This window comes from Marmota flaviventris, chromosome 13 (assembly GCF_047511675.1).
Source record: "Marmota flaviventris isolate mMarFla1 chromosome 13, mMarFla1.hap1, whole genome shotgun sequence".
NCBI lineage: Eukaryota > Metazoa > Chordata > Mammalia > Rodentia > Sciuridae > Marmota > Marmota flaviventris.
In genome coordinates, this window is record NC_092510.1 from 34459823 (window position 1) to 34480911 (window position 21089).

General features: G+C 35.8%; 1 protein-coding gene across 1 annotated transcript in view; it reads right to left on the reverse strand.

Annotated features, from left to right (window-relative positions):
* Cfap95 (cilia and flagella associated protein 95) overlaps positions 1 to 21089 on the reverse strand; it is a 63153-nt gene that overhangs the window by 12769 nt on the left and 29295 nt on the right. Inside the window, exons 3-5 of the mRNA XM_027940123.1 lie at positions 16748 to 16866; positions 15895 to 15963; positions 4403 to 4460 (exon numbers count right to left, since the gene is read on the reverse strand). Coding sequence (XP_027795924.1) covers positions 4403 to 4460; positions 15895 to 15963; positions 16748 to 16866 — 246 coding nt within the window. The remainder of the gene's footprint in view (positions 1 to 4402; positions 4461 to 15894; positions 15964 to 16747; positions 16867 to 21089) is intronic.

Consider the following 21089-nt stretch of genomic DNA (forward strand, 5'->3'; position numbering starts at 1 on the left):
AAGGCAATTCCAATAAAAAAGACAAAAAGATGCTTTATACTTGTGACTGAATAATTGATAGCTGCATGGCTGGAAAGAGCCACCAACTTTCTGATGCTTTCTGAACTTCAGGTGCTGCTGAAGTTCACTGGGGGCTGGTCATCTGATTCACAGTCTTTGGCCCTGCCCTCTGTCCTGCCCTCTTGTATATTAATTTCCAACATCCATACTTTAGATCTAGCCAACATCCTGGTTTATCATGCCTTCACTTTTTCAAATTAATGAATTTGATACATGTTAGAAACTCACTCTCATGGCCACACCTTATCCTCTGTCATTTTCCAGAACTGTCCTACCTCTGAAATAGAGTAAATTCTAATACACCTCTCTTCAATCATGACCTCTTCTAGCTCTCTCACTCTTGTAGCTGCTCTCATATTGTAGTTGTTTTTTTTTTTAATCTATATTTTTGTGTCTTTGACCTTTTAACTTCCTGAGCTTGCCAGTCCCTGAAGCCAAACTAATTCTTTTCCTTGCTCATCTCACTAGAGCCAGTAAACTCTCTACTATAATCTTCAGCTTGCTGCCTTGTCCTAAGGACTTGCACATCAATCCATCAGCCTCGGACCCATTCTCTAATATACCTTCTCTGCAACTTAATCTCTGTCCTGGCTCTTTAGGATATGGAGAAGCTTTTAAGAGAAGATATCTGTAAGCAAAATTGAGATGCGCTAATGACCTCCAGCTTAAGAAATGGAGTTCAGAAGATAGAGCTCACAATTTTTTTTCCATTCCTCTCCTTGGAAATGACTTATTAGCTTTCTTTGTCTTTATCTATCTTTCCTTGTCTTTATTTAGAGCTATGAGATGATAACTTGCATTCCCTTTACCTCCAATAATTCTGTCCCACTTTATATAAAAGTGAATTAAGAAAATGTAACAGAACATAATATGAAAACTGAAGGATAGGTTCATGCATGTTTGAAATAATAAGCATCCAAATGCTTTCATATTTCTTCCAGAATTACATAATGGCAAACATAGTAGGATGAATGAGTGGTGAAACTAACTTCTGCTAAGGCTACATGCCGTGACTCTAGGAAGTCAACAAATACGCTCTTTTTCAATATTTTGTGAGTCATACATTTTCATGCATGGTAACTTCATTGTCAGAGTTCCATCACTACACTGCTGGGTTTTAACCATCTACTATTATTATAATTTAAAATATTTTTTGTATCCTGTAACAATATAATGCAAGCACTCATTAAATGTGGATATTAGAAGCAGTGCTAAAAGTATGCCTTGAAATCATTTACTCTGGCACAGAAGTTAGAAGTGAACAAACAGAAGTCTACAATAAATCTAAACAACTGCTATAGCATGCTGTGCTACTGATGTGGGAACAAGCAAAGCAAGAAATATCAGAAACAATGCTGAAAATAATAAAAACAGGAACATAAAATATAATGGGTAAAAATTGTTGTGCCCTGAAAATAAAGCTCACATTCTTTAAAATTATTATATTTAGTTCTTTGAATGTTGTGAGTTTCTTTTTCTTTTTAATTTTTTAGTTGTAGATAGACAGCATGCCTTTATTTTATTTGTTTATTTTTATGTGGTTCTAAGGATCAAACTCAGTGCCTCACACACGATATGCAAGCGCTCTGCCTCTGGGCTACGGCCTCAGCCCCTTTTGTGTTTAGTTAGGTGTCATGCAACTTCCTTTTACTCAAGGATTGAGATAAGGCTATTATAAATAAGGAAATAGGTCTGAAGTGTATATTTAAATAATATACTTCCCTTATGATTTTCTAATTATTAATGATAATGCTTATTGTATGGGAAAATTCTAAAAAGGATTAAGATGAAGAAAATCACCTAGAATCTCAACATTCAATGGCCAAATTTACTAGTATTTCAACATTTTTTTCAGTTTTTAAATTTCCTCTCTATTTTAACCATTTAGGGTAAACTTAATACATAATTTCACATCTCAATTTTTTTAACCTTCAATGAAGATTTATTAAGACACTAAGAACTATCTGTGGACATTATAAAGACTGTACAATATCTCATCATATGATTATAGTCAACACCATTCCTAATAGAAATATTTAGATATTCCCAAGTTTTGCCATATAAATAATTAAGTAATTAGCATATTTTGATATAAATTTTGTTTCTCATTTGATTAATTGTTCATTGGGAGATTTTCTAGAAGGAAATTTATTAGGTCAAATGGAATCTTAATGCATATTGCCAAATCCCTTTCCAGGAAGATTGAAACAATTTAGTTTTCCTAGCAACAGATAAAGTACACATCTCACTCCATTCTTTACCTCACTGAGGATTATTATTTTTAAAAATATTACCAATATTTTAGTAGAAAAATCTTATTATTGGAACTCGTGTATTTTATTATTTGTAAATTGGTTTATTACCTATATTTATTAGTTAATTATATTTCATACTTTTGTAAGTTACCTTTATATGTCCTTTGATTGTTTCTCTGGAGTTTTTAACATTTTCCTTGCCATAAGTATGAGTTCTGTATGTATTGAGTTTATCAATATATTAAACTATTGTATTTGCTGTTTTTATGGTTTGAATGCTATTTTAAAATAAGAATATAATATATACTAAAGGTAATATTATAAGTCTTTTACTTCCTTAAAATTATTATATATATTTTATTCTCATCTATTTGTTTTTTCAAGTAATTCTTAGAATCCTAAATTCTGATGGAAAACAAACCATTGGAGTTATATTAAATTTATAAATTTAATTTATTATTAATTTTTCAGTTCCTTTAAATGCTAGCTATTTTTTTTCATTCAAGATTTCTGTCTCAGTTATTTTTTGATTTTTAAAAAACAAACAAACGAACTTAGTAGCTTCTGCCCTTGTATTCTCTCGGGGGTTTCACCGTCAGGGTCAGCTGGAATCAGAGTCCAGTCTCATACAAGCTGGAGGTCCAAGATGACTTGCTCACTTCTAAGACAAGCTCCTGGGTGTTCTTCCCTATGGCCTCTCTTTTTAACAGAGTAGCCTAGATTTGTTACATGGTAATTCATTTCAAGAGGCAGAAGCAGTGTTCTTAAGGTAAGGTTTACAAGGTCACTTCTGCAATGCCGTACTAATCAAATCAGTCACCTGACAGTCCAGATTCAAGAGACAGAGGGACAATCAATCACCTCTTGATGGAGAAGTAGCCTCTGACTTCTTTGGAGATGAAACATCACATCTTATTTTACTCACCTTGGTAAATATTTTTTCATAAAAGTATTTTTAAATTTGTGTTACTGTAATAATTTGTATGTTTTTTTTCCTTTATAATTTACTAGCTGGTTACTGATATGAAGGAAAACTATTTTATTCATTCTAATTATTCCTTAGTTTTAATATCTTGGTTCTCCTAAGTAGATAATCACAGAATCTGAACATAACAATGTCTTATTTTTCTTTTTATCAATATTTAAATCTTTTTTCTATCTCATGTTTATTGGTTAAAACTTCTAAGCAAAGCTAATTTTGTTGCATATTTTCTTTTTTTTCTTTTTCTTGATACTAGGGATCAACCCAGGTCTCACACATGCTAAACAAATACCTTGCCACTGAGCTATACAACTGAGCCCTACTGTATAGTTCTTTTTTTTTTTAATTTTTATTGTTGGTTGTTCAAAACATTACATAGTTCTTGATATATCATATTTCACACTTTGATTCAAGTGGGTTATGAACTCCCATTTTTACCCCGTATACAGATTGCAGAATCACATCAGTTACACATCCATTGATTTACATATTGCCATACTAGTGTCTGTTGTGCTCCGCTGCCTTTCCTATCCTCTACTATCCCCCCTCCCCTCCCCTCCCCTCCCCTCTTCTCTCTCTACCCCCTCTACTGTCATTCATTTCTCCCCCTTGTATTATTTTCCCCTTTGCCCTCACTTCCTCTTGTATATAATTTTGTATAACCCTGAGGGTCTCCTTCTACTGTATAGTTCTTAAAGTAAAAATATATTTAAGTTTGAACTGAACTTTTTAAAAATCAACATACACATTTCCCAGAGCTAAATTAAGCCACATATTCATGTGTCCATAAGATACAAATAAAAGGTAGGTTCTCATTCCAAATAAATTAAGTCTAAGATGGGAGCAATAAACTAGATGAGAAAGAAAGTGATTAATATGTTTTGGACACTGCAATATTTTCCACCCTAAAATCTATAAGCTTCCAAAAATAAATTATAACCATAAAATATTCTATTGACTTTCACAAACAGCTAATATATCTAAATAAATATAAAACATCATAAATCTCAGCAACTTCTTCTTTCTTCACGAGATCAACTATTTATACTAGATGCAATCTGTCATTTTAAGTACATAAATTTTAGATTGTGGTTCTTGTACTCACACGTGGTGGATAATCATGTGGTGGAACATAATCTTCAGCGTATGTTGTCATTGTATACCTAAAAGGGATAAGTCAACATCTGATAAAAGGATTCCAAAAAAGAATAAATTTTAAAATGTTAGTGTTATAAACTTTGCATGAAATAATAACATCAGGATAGACTGGTCCCAACAAAATATTTAAACCCCACAACTGCCCCAGGCTCTTTTTTAGCATCACCCACCACCACCAGGTATCCCTCCTTCAATTACTTCAATATAGCACCACCTACTACTCTTCTATGTGAATAAAATTTGTGGCTACCAACTCCCAAGTCCCTGAACTCGGATGTTCTGCATTCCAGGAATTCTCTTTACTACTCTCTACCTGATTCTGAAACCTTTTTGGCCCTTTTCTCCACATTCTCTTTAGGATGACAGCTGAAGAGATAATAGAAGACAGCTAGGTAAACTGAGAACTCTGAGTATACCCAGCCCCTACCCGCTTAAACACACAGAAATGCTGGGTGGAACACTTCCACACACACACACACACACACACAAGGACAAGCCTAGCCAAGCTCAAAAGGGAAACATGGAGATGTGAGAAATGAAAAGGACACTCACTACAAGGGGAAATCAAAAAAGCTGTTGGCCCAGCCCTGGAGGGGGAGTTTTAACTTCAGGTCAAGAGAAACAGCCTTAGCTTCACATGAGACAAAGAGCTAAACTCCAGTTTGCAGCTAGAATCTGTAAAGTCTGCACTTCTACATAAAAGAGACCAGAGAAACCACAGGTCCCAGCCCAGAGACACTTGAAAGAAAGTCTCCTCCTGGAGCTTAGGATAAGGGGAAATTATTCTCCTGTAAGCAATTACAACCCTACTTCTATTCCTGGCAATATTACAGGACTAGATGGTCAAGGAAACCACCTAATTTCTTTGGAAAGTAAGACATTTTAACAAGAATTCTAAAATAACAAAGTCCAACTCAAATGGGTTATCAGCTACAGTTGTTAGTATTTAATCTGGTGATGACCACCAACTCCTACCTCCAGGTGTTGTCCCCAACAGTAGCACCAGGGAACATGACAAAAATGCAAATATAGTCATCCCTGGGTATTGCAGGAGAACCGGTTCCAGGACCCCAGTGGATAACAAAATCTGTGAATGCTCACATCCTTTATTTAAAATGATGTAGTATTTACACATAATCTGTGCACATCCTCCTATGAGCTGAAATTCATCTCTAGGTTACTTATAATACCTAATACAATATAAATGATGCATAAATAATTCTTATACTTCATTATTTAGGGAATACTGAAGGGAGAAAAGTCTGTACATGTTCAGTATAGACACACTTTTAAAAAAATATATTCAGTCTGGCTGGTTGAACATGCAGATGGGAAACTGTGGATCTGGAGGGCCAAATGCACTTGGGTCCTACCCCAAGCCCATTGAATTAGAAACTCCATGGGTGGAGCCCAGCAAGCGTAGTGTAACAATCCTGCCAGGTGACTCCGGTTGCACACCAGAGTTTTGAGCACTGATTGTCAAAAGAAAAAATGGATGTGTAACTTTCAAACTGGTAAATGACATTTTAAAAAGAAAAATCAATCTTTAATAAAGTAAGGAAAAGAAAATAAAAGGAATTTGGAAAAAAATTATTTCCACCCATAGGACAAATTAAAATCATAAAATGTCTTAGCAGCCACAATGAAAGTAAAATGGTTAAACTCATTAGTGAAGACATTTTCTCAGACTTAAATTGAACATCAAATTATTTTTGAATGTCCAAATATGTGCTTTAATACTCAACATTAAATTATTTTCAAAGAAAGCTTGAAAGTAAAAGTCTATAAATATATATAAACACTTTTCTAAAAGAAATTATATTCTTACACTAACAGCAAATATAATACTTAGAGTCAAAAGTTACTAGTTAAAGAGATCTTACCAACTGATTAAAGGGACAAGTCACCAAGATTATATATAATAGTCCTAAGTCAATAAACCAATGATGAATATAATAAATAAGGCATAAAGAAGACAGAATCACAAAGATGAAATGAAAGATGTACAGTCATAGAGGAAGATTTTAACACATTTCTTCGCCCTTTGGTTGCTTAAATCCAAATCTGTACATATACCCTCCTCCAAAGCTTTACACGTCAACAACAAAGAAAATTAAATCATACACATACCTATAATTGAAGCATAATAGAGGATAGAAAATACTATTATTAAATAAAATGTATAAGAAATTATTGGTTTGAACTGAGCTCTGGCAATAGGCCCAACAGAACAAACCAAAATGAAATCTCATGCTGAGTGTCCATGCCACCAAGCCAAAACCAAGTTGTTTATTTAGACTTGCCAAGAAATAAGGACACAGAGAGAGAGAGAGTTGGTAGCCATATCTCTCCCAGCAAACCAGTTTTAGATAGTATAACAAGGGAGGTCCCTCTGTTTTATCCTTTACAAGGAAAACAACTTTGAAACAACCAACCCACTTTTTGTTCTTTGTTTCTTCCGCCTTCTGTCTCTAAAACCAACCTCTGTTCAGCTCATTTTATTTTATAGGATGAAGTGCTATCTGACTCTAGAATTGCAAGTAAAAGCCAACTAAGATCTTCAAATTTGTTATTATTTTTTTCTTTTGACATTACAAGTTTCAATTTACATGTAGGCAGGCGGAACAATCCACAATCAATGTGCAGAGTCAGATCAAAGCCCACGCTGGGACACAGTCAGGCAGGATTACATGGAAGAGAGCAGAGGGTAGTAGGTCCCTTGTGAGGCAGGGGTAGGACATAGATGACATCATCTCCAGAAAGAGAGCATCTTTCCCTGATGTGGGGAGATACTGAGAACAGTCTCAAATTAGAGGATCTGGACCATGATTTGCCAAGTACAAAGGACCAGAACTGCAGTCAAGGGAAGGTATTGCTTCTGGGGAAAATGGGGGCAATTGGGAAGGTGGGAAAAAAAATCAAACACCAGAAATTAAAGATCATAGAACTATAAGATGATACCACATTATCAATACCCCTCCTTCCTCCCTCCACCATCTACCCTCCATCCAGTTAAGTGTCACCAATTAAATTAACTTTACTTCAATATCCTAACAGAAGAGGGCACTCTTAAACTAAAATACTGAGCAAACTGCCCAAACTTATTTCCCCTTGGTAGAATTACCTATGGTTGTTGCTAGTCCAGGAAAATCCAACATATTTAAATAAACAGAAAATCCAAACCAAAAATCAAGGTGTTACATGGTACTTGTTAAACAAATCTTAACTTTTTGGAGTCATAAAAATGCCAAGGACAGAGGAGATGACTTTGAAAAGGAAGATGAGGGTTAAGTTCCCACTATCAGATATCAAGACATAGCATAAAGATGTAGTAATTAATACAGTGTTGTATCAGTGCAAGAATATACAAATAGACCAACAGAGTAGAATATAGAGCTCTAGAGCTCAGAAATAGACCTGTTTAATATGAGAACTTGGCATATGATAGAATGACTTTGTTAATTAGCAAGGGAAGGGTGGATCAAATGGTACTGGACTAACTGGTTAGTCTTACAAAAATGTTACATATGAATTCATATATTATGCATGTTACATATGTATATATGCATACACATGTATATATGCATACACGTGTATATATGCATGCACACATGTGTGTATACATACATGTATATGCATATATATGTATATACATGTGTGCAGCATATATACACATGTGCATGCATATACATGTGTATATGCATATACATGTATATGTATGTGTGTGTAATTTTTAAAAAGCTTATAGTTTGATATTTAATATTGAAGTATTGACTAATACTTCAAAACTTGTGTTGATCAAAAGACATCAAAAATAAAATTACAAGGAAAGTCATAGACTGGAGGAAGAAATTCATTATAAATTTAAACAAAACAGGATCAGTACCTGTATTTATTAGAATAAATTTTAAAACACTTTCACAAATCAACAAGACAAAAATCTCAGTTGAGAATGCACAATTCACAATGTAAAAAACCAGCATGGCTAATTACTATTTGGAAATAAATTCAGTCTTAAAATTCTGTTGTAAATCAAATAATTAGTGAAATGCAAAGTACAGCAAAATAAAGTACCATTTCACATCCATTAGATATTACTCAGCATTAAAAGAGAATAAAATTATGGCATTTCCAGGTAAATGGATGGAGTTGAGAATATCACGCTAAGCAAAGTAAGTCAATCCTGAAAAACCAGACATTGAATGTTCTCTCTGACAAGTGGATGCTGATTGATAATGGGAGGATGAATGGGAAAAAATGAGGAACTCTGAGGGCAAAAAGGAGGAAGCAAATAGAGCCAACAGGAAGAGAATCCTGGAGGTATTTTACTCCTGATTGCAGTCAACCCTGGAGCCAGGCTTCACCTTAGATTTCACCATAGTTCCATGAGGCATTCCAGTACTTTAATAAACCCCTCTTTTGCCCATGATGATGTGTTTCTGTCACCTACAACTGAAAGAGTCCTATTACAATCAGAGTCTAAGGTCATTAATCACTATAATCATATAACCAACTCCCCTGGCTCAGATTCCAAACACTGAACCACATTCTGATTATAATCTGGCTTCCCATATGGTTTTTTACATAGAAAGAATGCTTTTATTAGGCTGACATGACTGTCTAGTGTGCTTGAAAATTTTATTTCTCATTATAAATTAACTAATTAGAATTCTGGCTTTTCTTATGAGTTTAATGAGCACAAGTCAGTCTCCATGAGTCAGATAAATTCTGAAACACAGATAAAATGATCTTTCTGGAAATGCAAAACCGAAGACCAGATGCTGATAAATTCACAGGATAATGCCACATTGTAAGGATGCTTGGACGTTAGACAGCTGGCTTTCACCCAGCACCTCCCACCATTTGTCACATATGCCCTCTTCGACCTTTAACAGGTGCAGCTAGGAGACAACTTTCAAGATAAAGAACAACTAAAGGTGTTTTGTAAGATGAGAAAGAGAAAGAAGTCTGATATTCAAGTTATCATTAGAGCCATGGTGTTAAAGTATCTATACATGTAAAAACACCAGTGATAACATGTGTGAAGCGGTGACAAGATGATATACCCAAATCCACAGAGTCACAGTGGATTAATTTTAAACTTGGAAGAAGCTTAAAGGTCAGCTGTTTCTTTTCTGTTGTGTCTAGAGGCAAGACAGATATTTTCTCACCCAACACCCTGGCAGTCATGACAAAGGTGAGTGACATCTACTCACCAAATCACATGGTCCCATCTAGGCATCTGAATCTGTGTAAGAGACTCAAATAAGCAGGAAATTAATTTGAAATTAATCTCATTGCTGGAAGCAGTGGAACAGCATCCATTATTAAGACAAGTCCAGTCACAGAGGGCCACACAATATCTATGTTGCAGTGGGGAAGGAGGAAAGATTACGACCATTCTGGGAAATTCCATTCCATTATTTAGAGCAACCATCATTTAAAAAATATATATCATATCGTGCTGATATTGATGTCCCTGTCATTTCCTCCTACTTCTACCTACTGAGGCACCATGCAAACCACTGAGAACCCAAATAGAACAAGCAGGCAGAGGAAAGGCAAATTTTCACTCTCTTCTTGAGCTGAGACATCCATTTTCTCTTGCCCTCAGACATCAGAGCTTCTAGTTCTTGGGACTCTAGGATTTATATCAGCAGCCCTTTACTTCACAAGTTCTCATGCTTTCAGAGTTGAAGTGGGTGTTATACCATCAGTTTCCCTGTTTCTCAGACCTTTAGACTCTGAATGACCAAAGGCTCTCCTGGTAGCTTGTGGACAACAGATGTTTGGACTTCTTGGCCTCCATATTGTATGAGCCAATTCCCATAATAAAATACCATATGTATATAATGCTAAAGTGCACTGGACCTAGCTGCCTAAATGTAGTAATTGTTATATCCATTTTTATAGAGAAAAGCAATATTCAGAGAACTAAAGTATGTATCCTAGGTCTCCTAGTTGGCAAGATAGCATACAAGAGTGTCTAAGATAATGAGTTTTAATGTTAAACTGTCTCAGTTAAAATTCTGACTTGTTATCACATACCAGCTATGAGAGTTGGGACATGTTACTTCTCTGTGCTCTGTTTTATCCTCCACAGAATGCAGACGATGGAACCAACTTACAAAGTTCTTGTAGGGAACATAAAAATATGACACATATAAGCTCCATGTAAATATTTGATTTTATTAGTATTTCTAATATAGTTTTAAAGCACAGGAACCCAACTCAAACTTGAATAAGAAAGAAAAATACCAGCTCACAGAAGCAGGAGGTCATCAGATCATTCCTTTTCTATACCTCTGCATAACTCAATGCACAGACAGATGCTCCCCCAGAAGGAAGCTATCTTCTGAACCTGCAATCTGGGAGTAGAGGAGGAATACTCTGCTCCATACTGTTTACCACCCCTGCATGTTCTCTGATTGGCCTGGCCTGGATCAGGTACCCAACACTTGGGCTTATGGGGAGATGGGAATGAGGAACAGAATCAGCCCTTCCATCATATGACCTAGCTGAATTACACTGAGGGAAAGAGAGGATGTTGGCCCCAAAGAAAAAAAGCTGGTCACACAAAAGCTAAATGTCCTGCAATGAATAAGATGCAGACTCGGGAATGGAATTTAGGTCCCTCTCATAACAACTGGCTGGTGTTTCACCAAGAGAAAAACACCATAGGAGTGCCTAAGTAGAAAAGAAAATAAATGCTTTGCACTGTACTTTGAGAAAAGGGGTGGGGGTCCTCTAACAACTTATATGCAGTATGTTTCCTTTGAAAAGTACAGAGGTTTTACAGATGCTAAATGCCCCAGTGAGAGGAATAAACTGTGGCCCAAGCTTGCTGTGGCTACTGTGAAATGACCACTCCACTCACACATATGGATGACGGCTGTCTGCCAACAATGAAAACTTAATTGCCTGAACTACTTTTGGCCTCATTTAACTTGCCTATTTACACGACCATAGATGCCTTGCTCCTCGGAGCCATAAAATTTTAGCATGGGAAAGGACTTTACAGATCATTTGATCCAATCCCCTCATTTTCCAGATGGAAACAACTGGAGTCCAGAGAGAGTTATTAACCAGCACAAGGTCACCTAGTAGCTTTAACGTAGGCCAAGAAGTAGATCCCAGGTTTCCTAGTTTCCCATACTGTGCTCTTTCAAAAAACGCACAATGTCAAAAAGTTATCCAGTGATCCAAGTCAATGTTAATTTGTTTCTTCTCCCACCAGGAGGATCATATAAGTATTTGGGTGAATTCGGAAACATGACACACTTAAAATCATAAAATTTTAACAAATATACACTGATCACTACCATCAGAAGGCAATAAGTTTCAGTAAAAAATGACAGTATTCAATATTTAGGGCTGACCTTGTATGAGGTCTACCTTGGCTATTTCTCCATTCTCCAGTGGGTGCTTAGTGCTCAGTATTCCCGAATGTTCTTAAACTGATCCCGGTTCCTAAGCAACTGCTTCTCCCATGGCAAATACCCTCTACCAGAATTGGGGTTTTCCCTATTAAAAAAAATGACTTCTTCTGTGGACCCTTATCCTAGGATCACAAAAGATTACATGAGTATATTTAAGTTACTATCAAATCAATATTTAATACTCTGAGAAATAAGACCTTCACATAAAATTATATTTCTTCCTAAATTTCCCTTTTAAAATTGAATCTGTTGATATAGTTTTTGTTGTTGTTTATTCTATTGTTTTTGTCTCTAGCTGTTCATTTAATGGTCACAGATACAATTCAGATACTTTTACACAGAAAACCTTACTTCCTGAAATGAATTAGCTATGACTATCTGGGTCTGAACAAATCATGAAATTATTCTGTATTAGATAATCAGATATATAGGACCCCTCTCATAAGTTATGATTTAGTTTTCTAGGCCTCATAAAAAGTCTTTCAAAATTGAGTCAAACTTACTTGAGATGCTTGAGAATCAGATAAGAGAGCAAGGAAAGACACTTAAGTTAGCCCATTCACTCTATTCACATTTCCATCCATTTTTCCTATATACCTTAAAGGAAACCATCCTCCCCTTTATTTTTCTATGTTTTGACTGTCTACATCTACATAGTAAAAGTAATGTATGTTTGAGATTCCTTACACAGGCAACCAGATCAGAGATCAAAAGAGCACTGTTACTGTCTAAAGAGATTTTTGAACCTCCTTGACTCAACTCTTCCATCACTGGCCAATGTCAAGTCCTTGGGAATGTAGCCAACCCTCAAGAGAAACAATATATCTAGTTCTAGATGAGCTCAATCCAGACTCAAAGTCTATAAATCTCATATTAAGTCTTTGCTATCAATTTTCATCTCTGCCTAATTGTTCCCTATATTATAAATTTGTTTCCATTTATCTCAATCTGGGGCATATAAGGAAGAAATTGTTCACAGAGCCCTTTTCTCTAATGAAAGTCAGGAGTGACAAGTTTGACAAAAGTGACAAGTGACGAGTGGTATTGAGCATTCTAGTTCTTCTGATTTTCAATCTGTTTTACTGAGATATGTACTACCAATTTGTGTAAGTATTGTGTCTTCTCCATCTTGGTCCCAAGTGAAGTAAGTGGGCCAAAGGCTGAGTTATGAGAAAAAGAAACAAATAGTTGAGTTTCATTACAATATAATGGATATTATCTCAAAAAATTAAGATCATTGCATTGGACTAATGTCTCCTTAATAACAAAGCTATACCTTTCTTCTGATTTTTTTTCCTTAAGAGGTAACCTTAAGTTTAAATTTACATTATGATTACAGCCTTTCTTTTATAAGTTGAAGCACATTATTTTGGTCCATTGAGCAAACTCATTCTTATTCATTGCCTTTTAAAGTTGACATTTAACTTCCACAGCTGTACAACTGGCAAGAAGCAAAAGAATATTTAATATTCAAGACAGCAGATTCTAAACCCCCACAGCATTCTATTATATGGACTGTCCTTTAATTAGTGTATATTACCTGAAAGAAAGAATTACTTATGGAATTAGCAAAGGACAGTTGAAGGTGCTCATGTGTTTATTTCCTTGTTAATACTCATAAATCAAATAACACAAAGAAGTTCTAGCAGTTCAAATTAATAATAAGGGCTGGTTTTCTGAAACACCATGTCTTCTAATGCATTTATCAAAATAGAATTGAAGACATCATTGTGTTCTTCAGGTCTCAAATTCCTAAATCAAATAAGAAATTAGATACACCCCCTTTTATTATAATTTGTTGTTCAACATCAGAAGTAATTAACTTATGCATTCAAATACAATCATGGTGCACCTGCTACGGGTCAGGACTATATTAGGCACTGGGGATGGAACTGTGACAGTCCTGCCCCTCAGAGCATTGAATTCAGAAAGAAACACAAAAAAAGGAAGTAATGGCAAAAGCAAATAAATAGTGTTAGTAAAAAAGAAGCACACAGCGCTATGAACAGCCATGAGGAGGGGTCTATGAAGTCATGGGAATAAGGGTGTTAGGTATGGGAAGGTCCTCTGGAGGAGGCCAACTTCAGAGTTAAAGTTGAACAACACATAGAATCTTGCTTTCCTCAAGAGCTCCTCAAATATTTCATTAGAACCTTAGAATCCACAAGAATAGATAGAACAGAAAGGAAGAAAGAAACAAATTTTGGAAGCATAAAAGAAGATGGATAAGGTAGCAGAGAGCCAAATTCTAAGATATCAAAGGGTGACTGAGGCAGAGCTATTCAAGAAGCAGTTAGAGCTCCAAAGGTCCTCCTCCACTGCAGAGCAACTGCACCTCCCCTGGTAAACTTCCCTTGGGGCTCCACCTCTGGTAATCTGACCAGCCCAAAAGGAAAGTCTGAAATTATGACACTAAGGCTGCTTTGAAAAGCCGACCCAGCTAGATTCCTCCAATGATGCTTGCCCATAGGCTCCCAGCCTTATTGTTTAATTATGAACAAAAACCAAGAATTGATGACGAACCATCTGAGGAAAATGCTTCTCACATCGAAGATAGATGCCATACAAACAAAAATTAAAACTAAATAAAAAGCAGCTTTGAGTGAAGACTATGTGTGAGAAGAAATTAAAAGAAAAACAAACTATCATTAACCGTCCCAGATGGCTAAGGGAAGATATTGTGGTCATGAAACCCCAAAAGGATCTTAAAAAAACAGAATAATTCAGAAAACAAAATTCATTAGTAGCATTGTAGTAATAGAGAGCAAAGTAAATACTAAAGATAAAAAGAAAAAAAAAAGAGAAAAAAGACAAGAAAATCCAAGGAATCAGGCCAAGCAACCCAATATCCAAGTAGAAAATTTCTGAAAGAGAAAACAAAATGAATCAAGAATGAAAGAAATCAAGAAAATTCTCCTAAAGTCACAGTTGCTGTTCTAATTGTTTTACATATCTTAATTTGCTTAGTTCTCACAACAATCCTGTAATACAAAATCCAATATCAAGAATTTTGTCATGTTTGTAAGTATATTTCCGTATCACTTACCTGTATATTACAAAATATGTGTTCTTTAGAAAGATGAGTGGATAAGAAATTTCCTTTTTTGTAGTGGTAATTAACACTGTTCCCCAAATAATTTCTATTATCAGTAAAAATGCATCAATCTCTTGCTCTACAGTCCATTCTGTTTACACAGTAGTGCTCCAAGAGGTTGTTGCAAACCCTGAATTAGCAAGCATTGAACCACCGTTGTTCTTAAGGGCAATACAAGGTTAGGTTCCTGAAAGCGTCTGGTCATGACATGTCACTGCTTGATCAATATATGACCTTATTTTGTGCGTGTTTCTGTTTAAAGACATCTTATTTAGAATATATTGTCACTTCATCAACATTGAATTCACCACCAATAGCACTATCATCATTACCTGAATAAAGTTTATCTAACACATGGATTTTCTCCAAAAGGCACATCACAGCTTTATTGTATTTAGGGACATGATGGCACTTCAGCACTATGCTTGGGGGACATTTTAACAACGAGATCAACAAAAAACATAAAAGTTAGAAAAGCATGGCACTAAATAGACTGTGAAGGGACAGTCGTCTACTGCATGAGAACTAAAACAAGAAGGCAGATCACCTCCATATTTTACTTCAGCTGAAAGTGTGAACATCAGGTGACTTAACATTTTGCCCATGTCTGCAAGTAACTGCATCAGTACCGCAAGTATTAATTTGAAGGTTACAAATAAATTTTAGAGAGTTAGGAGAATTTGTAAATACAGATGTGCAAATAATGAGGATTGGCTTGCATTATTCCTTTTATTATTGTTGTTGTTATTATTAATGTTATACCTCTTGATTGAAAAAAAATTTTGTTAAAGAAAATCTGAAATGTCATGTAAAGTCGTTTTGTTGACCTTGGCATACCCTCATGCCTTCAATCCTCTGGATCAATAAATATTTTATACAACCTGCAGCAGTTCGGGGGCTACTTACATTTTGTTCCAATCTGGTGGATGTCTGGTAAAAAGAGCCCCAAAATCTGTTGCAGGCAACCCTGTATCCCTGTAAACAAGATGGGACAGCAATTTTTAATAATATGTGACAGACTGCTATAAATAAATTATCAAAGCTGTATAAAATGAATTTAGGGTTGAATGTTTACAATTATTTTTACAGGGTTTTATGTTTGCAATGTTTATACACTTTGAAAAATAAATGTCTAAGTAAAAGGAAATTTTAACATTTTGTCATTACTTTGACTGCCTTTTCCAAAAATAACAATAAAAGACAAAGTCGATGTCATGCTCTTCCATGAAGAGGCACTGGCAAGGACTTGCACACACATAGAAACAACTAGAATACAAGTCCAGCTCTCACGTAGGACATAACATACTCCAATGGCAGGGATACCAGAGCAATTAATTCTGGTTAATGACATTTACCTAATTCTGACAGCATTTCCGGCAATATTTCTAGATACATTGCATACTTTATCTCATCTAAACTTCTGAACCACCTTTTGAGGTGAACAGTTTAGTCTTTCCCATTTTATAAGTGTACAAACAGGATTGTATGCACCAAATAACTTTCACATTTGTGAAAGTGGGGTTCAAACCTAGGTAGTCAGAAAATGTATAAAGAGGAAATGAGATTTTTAGCTGGACCAAGAACACGTGAAAGTGTTGACTGGCAAACCATTGAGGGAAAAGGAATTCCAAAGAAGGGGTACAGCACGAGAAGAAAGTTTGAGGCAAAAAAAAAATAGGAGGGGTATCTACATTACTATTAATACAAATCCTTTCCTGCAAGTTCAGGTCCTATAAACAAAAGAAGGTATTTAGAATACCTCTCAATAATCCCAGAGCACATTGTTTCCTCATTTAATAAGGGCTTGCTCTTTATTTCAACGAAGTTTTTGTTTGAAAAACCTTGTGCCATCTCTTCGTGTGTTTCTGATATCCAAATCTGGAAAAATAGAAGCCACGTGTAAGAAAAATGAATTAATCACCAAAAATGTCCAGTTACTAAAATATTTTCCCATTGAAGTGCATTCTGATTTTAATTATTGACTCCTTCACATTAAAAAATAATATAGCCCTCAACTATATTTTATCATGAATATCTAAAAATAGCAATTTTTACTATGTGTTGTTGGAAAATAAAATCAAATTAGTTGTTCCTATGAAATAGAAAGTGTTTCATTCAACTAAATACTAATTTTTATCTACTTTCTATTTCCTTCTTTATCCTTCTCAGGGTTTATATATTTAACTTCCCTAAGTAAGAAAACATTTGTCGCAATCACTTTTTAAATAAAAAAGGAGTTTAGATATCATCATCATTGTCATCATCATCATCATTGTTATCCATTCTTTATTAGGGAGGATAATTTGATAAATATCAAGCAATTATTACTATGGGGGATAATCTGAAAACTAATGTTTTCAGACCAATTGCAGAAGCATCATGGGTAGCATCTAAGGAATCTTGGCAAGAAAAATGGAGCTAAGGAGTCAGTATTTCACCCATATGAACCTCTAGATCTGAATCTGGAGGTTCAGAGCAGAGAACCAGAACTCATCACCAAAAGAACCCACTCTTTTACCTGAGCCCAAAGACAAGGTTCCCCCAAACATCCAGTGAAATCTCAGAACACAATAATCCCACTAGATGTTTTGTTTCACACAAAGGCTTACCGCTCTTTAGAAACCTGAAGCCTCCAATTGCAGTAGTATCACAGCTGTAGTCCAAGAGGTTTGGTCTACTTCAAGTTAGCAAGAAGGCTCTGCCATAACTAGGATCCTACCCAACTCAAAATAGTTTTAACCATAGTCTCTGGGCCTGGATCCCTGGTCTACACCACTGATCTCTGACCACTGTTCTCTAAAACCTCAACTTACCAAATCATTAGTCTCCCAGCCCAATTTCCCAGCTGTGAACTGTTCTTCCTCTAAGATTTCACCACTCACCAGTCAATGCTAAGGGAGCCTGGATTGGACCTCATGTTATACATTTTAACAACAAAGGAAGAAAAAATATATTTAGGGAAACAATTAGCATCCACCTTTTTTTAAGGTATAAAATTGAAAATTTGACATGAGCTATGTTCTGGTCATTTTCAACAGTAAAATATTTCAATAAATCCACCGACCCTTCAGAAATTATGTGCAGCCAAGATATTGCCAAACATGAAATAATGCAGGATTAAAAGGAAACAGATAATGATAGCATTAGTATATGCATTATTTCACTGAATACAAAGAGCAACGCTGTGACTTGTTTACCCATCATGGCCTCAGAAGGAAAAGACCAATCAAATGGGGAACTGGGGAGAATATAAGGATCCATTTATAAAAGTATGGTGAACATTAAGATCGCAACAATGTTGAAGTACTCTGAGAATAGTCAGAGAAGAGCCATATGGTAGAGCAGTTACTGAACCCAAAAAAACCTACAGCTATAAAGACAGTGCAATCTAATAGTTGTAGTTTTTCAGAACAGGCACACAATGATCACCAAATCATGGTCCTGTAGGCAGGAAACCACAGGATAAGTAGTCACACTCATTCTTCTCCCTCCTCTATTCACCTGCCAGTGCTTCCTGCAGGCCAATCCCCCACAGAATGCTAGAGGGCAAGGGAGCTCACGGGTGTAATCTACAGAAGTTATCCTTCTTGGCACTTGGTGGAGAAAGCTAGAAAATAGATCAGGAGGGCAAAGGAAGAATACTTGACATAATTTATTTCCATTTTACAGGTGGGGAAAACTGAGGCTGAAAGGAATTAAGCAATGTGCAGCTAAAAAGTACAAGTCCCATCCAATCTGATTCATTCATTCACCTGTCCATACATATTCCCGCAGTGCCAGTCTTCGTAGTAGGTTTAAGAATATATCCTCCATGCTTTTTACATGAAAGAATAAAACCTAATGTGAACAGCCTCTGTTGATTTATGATTTCTGGTATATGTAGGCAAACCTAATCCTACACCAGCTTAATGTGAAAAATCACTTTGGTGTAGAAATGTTCATAACCTGACGTAAGCGTGGGTGATCCATAAAAGCACTTCCATATGTTTAAAACTCTTTTGGGTTTTATATATATATACACATCACAAACTGGAGATTGGCAATTTGGTACATGAGATAGCTAAATTAACACAGCACACACTCATAAAATATCACTAAAATTTCCATTCAATTTGCATAATAAAATCCAGCTTGAGTCAAATGATAATATAAAAAATATCAAATGTGTATAGGCAGTGCATTTCATAATATCACTTATTCCCTGTTTTCTTGACTATCAGGGTTTTTTTAAGTCCCAGTTTCTAAACTTCTAGAATGACCCCCCCCCCATATGTGTTGCATTTAAGAAAACCCAGTAGACACATAACCTGGGTAATTGGCACAGAGAATGAGGAGTAGCTTGTGACTTCCTCTCAAGTTACACATTTAAGGTAGCCAGCATCTTTGTCCCCAGGATGATTTACCTCTTGGAAAAATCATGGAAAGGTTCATTTTAGATGACTTTCAATTGACAGTTCTTTCTTGGACCCCCCAAAAGCAGACTCCTCTGACACATACTGAAGAAAGTATAAGACTTGCCAAGTCAAGTATTCCTTCTGATGCCACAGGCTGCTTCTGAAACCCTCTAGCCTATAGTCTTTTGGCAAGCATGAATGAGGGAGACCCCAGTCCATCAAATCCCCCAACCTCCAAGGAACTCTTATCAAGTCCTGGGTGATACCTGTGAGGGCCTAACTCTTCAGGTTTAGAGTGAAGGAACACCTTTCCTGTCTCTACCCTCTGGGAGTGAGATCACAACCTGCACTCTCCCTCCAGATGATTCTGACACATTCTAAATGCTTTTGTCCAGGTCTTCTCAAAAAAATTTTTTTGATTGTTTGTCTTTATATCTTTAAGGTGAATGAGAGACCACGAAATTCAGTTTCTGCAGAAATGCTTTGCATGTTCTACCTAACTAGTTTGTCTCTTCACTTTGAATTAAAGTTGAAGATTGTAGATCTTAGATCTTCAGTCAAAAATAAAGAAAAGTCTTTAGTGTCAAACAGCTCACCTCCTCCAAGGATAGTATTTTTGTATAATTGACAAAAAAGACAAAAAATCAGCAGCTGCAAGAACAGGTAACACCCAAGACTTTTTTAGCAATCTTGCTCTTTAAAAGTCATCAAAAAGGCCATTCTTATTTCTCAGCAGTAGTTTTGCCCTTGAAAATACTGGTCCTCTTTTCACATCTAGGTTAACTCAGTAGTGCCACACAGAGTCTTAAAGGATCCCAGAGAGTTCCCCACAAATACAACCATCATTATTTTGAACAAATGAGACTTGCTAGGTATAATAAAAAACTAATTCAATTTCCTCCCCACTGCCTGATCAAGCAAGCTTTTATAGGGTGGTTAAATTCCTGTTCCTAGAAGAAATAAATCTTGATCAAGTCTCATTTTTTTTGTCTGATTACTCTAAGGTAACAAAACCATTTCTTGTCACAAAACAGTCTTGGCTACATAATGAATAGTAGACAAATAATCACAAAAGGACATTCATGCTGTCCAGTGTCTGGGGAAAGGAAAGAGTAGAACAGGTGGAGAAATAGAAAATCAACAAACCTCACCCTGTCCTTCACCTCCCAATTCCCTCTGCAGACTTCACTGGCCTGAAGTAGGCTTTAGCTGGTGGAGGAGAAAAGTTTTAACCTTAAATGAAATCAACATTTTGATGAGATATTTAATTATTGAAATATGAGCAATAGGTTTTTATTACCTGAGAGTGACTAAAGAAATTATAGTATCTGTATAAGATCTTATCCAAGGAAAAAGGAAGAACTAACTCTATGGAGCAGTGTAAATAGACAGTGGAAGCAAAGAATATGGGCATGTGTGTGTGTGTGTGTGTGTGTGTGTACATGTGTGCACATGCCCATGATTGGGCCATTTAAATTTCATTTCTTTAACATAACAGTTATGCCTGCTTAAGTAAACTAATATATGTGAAAAATTAATATCTAGTCTAAGAGTTACATTAGGACATGATTAGTGACATATAATTGCAGCAGCAAAGAGAATGATGGGATTCAAAGGGTGTGTGGCTTGCTTTCATTCCTGTCCCAAATCCCTAGAAATGACAGAGAAGATATTTGCTAGAATAAATGATCCCACAGATGTAGCAAA